Source organism: Elaeis guineensis, chromosome 2, assembly GCF_000442705.2.
Source record: "Elaeis guineensis isolate ETL-2024a chromosome 2, EG11, whole genome shotgun sequence".
Lineage (NCBI taxonomy): Eukaryota > Viridiplantae > Streptophyta > Magnoliopsida > Arecales > Arecaceae > Elaeis > Elaeis guineensis.
In genome coordinates, this window is record NC_025994.2 from 68,863,314 (window position 1) to 68,868,615 (window position 5,302).

At 38.5% G+C, this 5,302-nt stretch overlaps 1 protein-coding gene across 2 annotated transcripts; it reads left to right on the forward strand.

The window, feature by feature from the left end:
• The first annotated feature begins 629 nt into the window (after positions 1–629).
• Positions 630–4,640, forward strand: LOC105036103 (uncharacterized). 2 transcript variants are annotated; one of them, XM_010911845.4, is made up of 4 exons: positions 640–1,145; positions 1,506–1,573; positions 3,781–4,236; positions 4,361–4,640. In XM_010911845.4, coding segments are annotated over exons 1-4 (951 nt in total). In that variant the 5' UTR covers positions 640–719; the 3' UTR covers positions 4,362–4,640. The 2 variants fall into 2 exon arrangements, with proteins under 2 accessions (XP_073107418.1, XP_010910147.1); XM_073251317.1 differs by lacking the exon at positions 4,361–4,640 and having other exon boundaries at positions 630–1,145; positions 2,759–3,909.
• Positions 4,641–5,302: the final 662 nt, after the last annotated feature.

Consider the following 5,302-nt stretch of genomic DNA (forward strand, 5'->3'; position numbering starts at 1 on the left):
TTGTTAGAACTTAGAATGACTATATTATACAATATGAATAATAGATGCTAGTTGATATTTTAAATATTTATAGATAAATATAAATTTTTAAATGATAAATTTTAATATCAATTTTAAATAACATGTATGCATCATTTATTATACTATTACCAAAAAATTCTGTGTGTTTATGAGGCTCCAATTCATGAGGGCCATGACCCATAGCATGGTAGGGCTCAAACACTATCTACCCATTTATTCCCCCTCCCCAACCAACACACCCTCCCCCCCCCCCCCCCCCCCCCCCCTCCCTTCTTTAGTAGTAGGGGACCAGGAAACCATTGGAGGAGTTAGAGAAAGGATCGTCGACAAGCTTAAAAATGGCCATCATATGTCAGCCATAATTAAAACGACCATGTGAAGTAGTTGTATACCATAATTTGTTGGCAGTTCTAAAAAAATCTAGGATGAAGATCTAAATCTCCAGAAGCTCCCATCAGAAAATGATGTTTCTTCACCTATTTTTATTGCTGTTATAGTAACAAGTACGTATCTGGAATAAAGTTAAGGCATAAAAGTAGTTTGCAGAGAAAGAGAAACTGACAAAATACTAATGCTAGAACCATGTCATTTCTTTATTGGAATTAGTTTAGGTTGCCACTAGCGGCTCCCACTAAAAGCAGGCTTGCATCCCATGGAGATCTATTTCATATCCGGCAATGCTTTCATGACCCTTTATAATGTGCACCATTGATACCATTTGCTACCAGTGGCAAGCCAATCCACTTCACATCCCTTTCTGTGCTATCAATCCTACCCAATCCCTATCTTCTTCTCGACACCACTCCAACTTTCCTCTACAAGTAATTGAAATGGCCAAAATATACAATGAAAGAGAAGAGAAAGGGGAGAAGGAAAGTGCAAGAAATGGAGGTAATGGTGTTGAGCAACTACCGTCAAGCCTGCGATGGGAGCTACTGCCGAAACATGTGGCCGTGATCATGGACGGCAATTCTAGGTGGGCAAGGATGAAGGGACTGCCAACATGGGCGGGCCATGAGGCTGGTTATAGGTCCCTCGAAGAGATGGTCAAGCTATCTTGTCGATGGGGGATTCAGGTTCTCACCGTTTATGCCTTCTCTTTTGAGAACTGGCACCGACCTAAGGTTTGTTACTTAGTATCCAGATTCTATGTAGTATATATTTTGTACTACAGAGATAACTCATCTCAAAAATAGCGGACTCTTGCTCATCTCAAAAAACAGCGGATTCTTGCTCATCTCAAAAATCCTACATCTTTAGCACCCCAAAGAGACGCTCTGAGTTTCCAAGATTAGCAAAAGCCCTCCGTTTTCAAGATGAGTAAGATGATTGCTATTTGAGCATTCATTCATTACTCTCTACATTGCAAATCATGCAATGTAAAATATCTGGATTCCTTACACTCCTCTTTCTCCTCCCACTCTACCATACAAAGTCTCTAATTTACTTATAGCTTAATTCTATATATTTCTATTTCTTTGCAGGTAGAGGTTGATTTTCTGATGATGATGATTGAAGGCTGTCTCAAAGAGAACATTGAGTGTTTTCTGAGGTAGGTATGGCTTGAATATTTTTTTTTAAAAAAAATATTTCAACCTTTATAACAAACTTGGAGGCTTATTCCTTGTATAAGAGTAGAGCTCAATCATATAGTTAATTTTTTATATAGATTTAAAAATCTTGATCATGATAATTAGAAGGATCAATTATATAGGGTCCATCATATACATGGCATATGTAAGAAGCAAGATCCAAGCCAAGATATTGGTCCAAAGGAAAATCTTGATGCAGATGATGGGATAAACTTTTTCTAGTATCGTATATTATTTGTCAGAAGCTAGAATGGCTATATTATTATTTTGAACATTTATAGATAAATATGAATTTTTTATTATAAATTTTAATATCAATTGTAAAGAAATATGTATGCACCATTTATTGTACTATTACAGGAAAACTCCCTATGTTCATAAGGCTTCAATTCATGAAGGCCATGTCCCCCCTCCATTTCCTCCCTTCTTTTAATAGTAGGGAACCATGGATCCGCGAGAGGTGTTAAAGGGAGGGTTGCCCACAAGCCCAAAAATGATCATAATCCATTGGCCATAATTAAAGTGACCATGTGAAGCAACTGTATCCCATAATTTGTTAGCAATTTCTAGTCTTTGTGTGTTAGGAATAGTGCCTGAACCATGCCTGATTGTTAAAGTCAACATGACCCAAATCTTTAACCTAATCCAACCTAGACAACAAATCCAACTTGATCCACCCAAACCAAACCCTCTCCCGTCCATCCCACCTGTTCTCTTGCTACTCTTGCTCAACAGCCTCCAAACCACCCCACGCCATTACGCCATGCCTCTCTCTCCCTCCCTCCCTTCCCCCCCGCCCCCCTCCTCCTCGACTCCTCCATGCTATTACAGGTGGCCGCTTAAGCTTGGATCAAAGCCACATAAGAGATCGGGCAAATTCAATCGATTATTCTGACAATCAAAAGAGTCTGGATGTCCTATTTAAAGCTTGATAAACTTTCTAATTACACCAACATCTATCAAAGACTTAGAGCAAACAATGAAAAGCAAATATGAAAGTCCCCAATTTGTTTTTCCTCGATAATTTCTTTTCTCCAGTGAAACTTGAGACCCTAGTTTTTTTTTTTTTTTCCAATTTTTAGGTTTCTAGGGTTCCAACATCTCTAGAACAAAACTCCTAGAGCATCTTCTTCATGCTTTTTCAGGTTGCAACCTCTCTCCCTATGCTCTATCTTCCCCTCTCTCTTGTTTTGCACCAGAGCCTGCAGGAGAAGCTCAGGCCCAGATCTAGGTAAGTCTAATCAGGATTTGGCACAATTTTTTACCAAGCTTAACCGTTGCACATGCATTGCACAATTTTTTACCAAGCTCACCAATCCCATTACCATGGGGCAAAAGGAAATTTTAATGCAACTGAACGGTCACCCCCACGCTGTTGTAGTTAACTGTAGGTACAGATTTTATATTAGATTTAAATATCACAGCTTAATTGTACCTGATTAGAGGATGTCGAGTAGTTGAATTGGTAAAATTCCTGATATGGATTTAAGAAAATTGATTTTCAACTAAGCTTCCAGTACTTGTGTTTTCAAAAAAAAAAATGTATTTCGTGGATGCTGGCAGCAGAATTTGGACAACAGTAATTGGAAGGTTGCCCTTACTTGCACCTCCTTCTCAAATAGAGTTTTCTTTCAAATGTCACATGAGATTGTTTTCATCTATACGTAACACAAACAAACATAAGCATATTTACAATAACAATATATGATTCTAAATGTAGGAAATCTGATTCTTTCAAGATAGAAATGTAAATTGAGTGCTAGCAGAAAATTTTTACAATAACGATATATGGCATCACCAAGCACTTGCTCAAATAGCATCGTTTCTTGCCACTTGAATAATGAATCTCAGGCTCAATTCTAGTAGGAGTCAGCCGTAAAGTTGTGGGGTGAGTATACAAGGTGGGGATTAGCCCCCTCTTACTCCTGAAAAAGAGGAAGAAAAGAAAAGGAAAGAAAGGCAGATTTTCTATGATTATGTCATCCATGACTGCAGCCTTTACTCTGTATTGGTTTTAGATTAAATAAGAAAAACTACCCTATCTAAATCCATCATCCCATGTTTCTTAAAATGTGAGTGGCAGAGGACCCCGTGCCTATATTTAAAGGGCTAAAATCGAAATGCTACTTTCAAGAACAACATGAACTACACTGCTTGTTATTGACAGCGAGGGTATTCGGCTACGCATAATTGGCGATTCCTCAAGTTTCCCAAATTCTCTGCAAGAGGTAGCCAAAGAGGCACAAGAGAAGACGAAGACCAACTCACGGCTTGAATTCAACATTGCAATAAGCTATAGCGGACGAAGGGATATAACACAAGCATGTCAAAAGATTGCGTGGAAGGTGCAGCATGGTTTGCTGGACTCGGCAGATATTACCGAGTCTCTAATTGAGCAAGAACTGGAAACGAATTATAGTACCAAGTTCCCTTGCCCTGATCTACTTATCAGGACGAGTGGTGAGCAGAGATTGAGCAACTTCTTGCTGTGGCAGTCTGCGTACACTGAGCTTTTCTTTACAAAGACACTGTGGCCTGACTTCGGAGAGCCTGAGTACATTGAGGCTCTATGCTCTTTCCAACAAAGAGAGAGGCGCTTCGGCCAACGAATTGTTTCAGAATGGTATAACATCCTCCAGTTCTCTTGATTACCGTTTTTTGCTTGATACTTTCCTGTTTATTGATATGTACCTCACTACTTGGATGTTCAATCTTTCTTACTCTCGACTTGTTGGATACTTCTACAGAGCACCATATTATTTGGCCAACTAGATCTCGAGTGAAGCTATCAAGGGATATACTCAGTAATTTCAGTCATTGCTGGGATATATACTTCATCCTGAAAAGGTTTATCAAATATATGTTGCAAGTTTAAGTAGACCATTTATGTATGAAGAATGGAGGTGTTTATGACTTTGGTATATGTTTTATATATGAGTGCCTTCTTTTCTGAATTAATCTGATAAATGAACGCAGCTTGCCTGCATGCTTTTCTTGTGCCGATGCGTGGCACCCAATTCGTTACGGTTGAAATGGTGCTGCATCTCACTATTGTTGGGTACTTGAAAATCTTAACTACTTAGGGCCTTGGATTGTGGTTTACTTGGCTCTTTTTTTTTCTCTCCTTTTTTGAATAAGCAATTCTATCCATGGAAGCATACGCTAAGATATTATCAATTGGGAAGCGTTTTTTGAAATTGGCATGAAGGTTTTAATTAAAAAAGGTTATAAGAGGAAAACGGAAAAAATTCTGTCTTCTTGATCAAGTAATGCTATTTCTTATGCCGAGGGGGTATCTTGGGATTAAAACTTCATAGGGGACATGTTGGATTGGAAAGATTAATTTGGGGGTGATTAGATACTACCCAATTAGCACCATCCTGATACTGTGATGACTTAAATTATAGGCTAACAACTATCAATTGACTTCCTAAATGTTGACGGAGATGTTAATCTAAGCAACAACATGGCTAGTTGGTAGCATGTGCTGTATGGTAGTTCAGCGGTTCATGACCATCATTGCTTACCTGTCCATAAACCGTACCGATCCTTAATTGCCGCAGAAGACCGGTAAACTGATTGGTAAATGCCCAGGTAATGATGTGTGTGGTGGAACCCGTATTTGCAATATTTGTCTCAATAAATAATTTTTTAGTTCTAAATTTTGTATTAATTAAATATAAGAAAAA

Bases quoted from the DNA above. Each gene is read 5' to 3' on its own strand.
- LOC105036103 (XM_010911845.4), top strand. From the start codon at position 720: ATGTGCACCATTGATACCATTTGCTACCAGTGGCAAGCCAATCCACTT. The intron at 1,146-1,505 runs GTTTGTTACTTA...ATTTCTTTGCAG, and splicing joins AGAACTGGCACCGACCTAAG to GTAGAGGTTGATTTTCTGAT. The intron at 1,574-3,780 runs GTAGGTATGGCT...TGTTATTGACAG, and splicing joins AACATTGAGTGTTTTCTGAG to CGAGGGTATTCGGCTACGCA.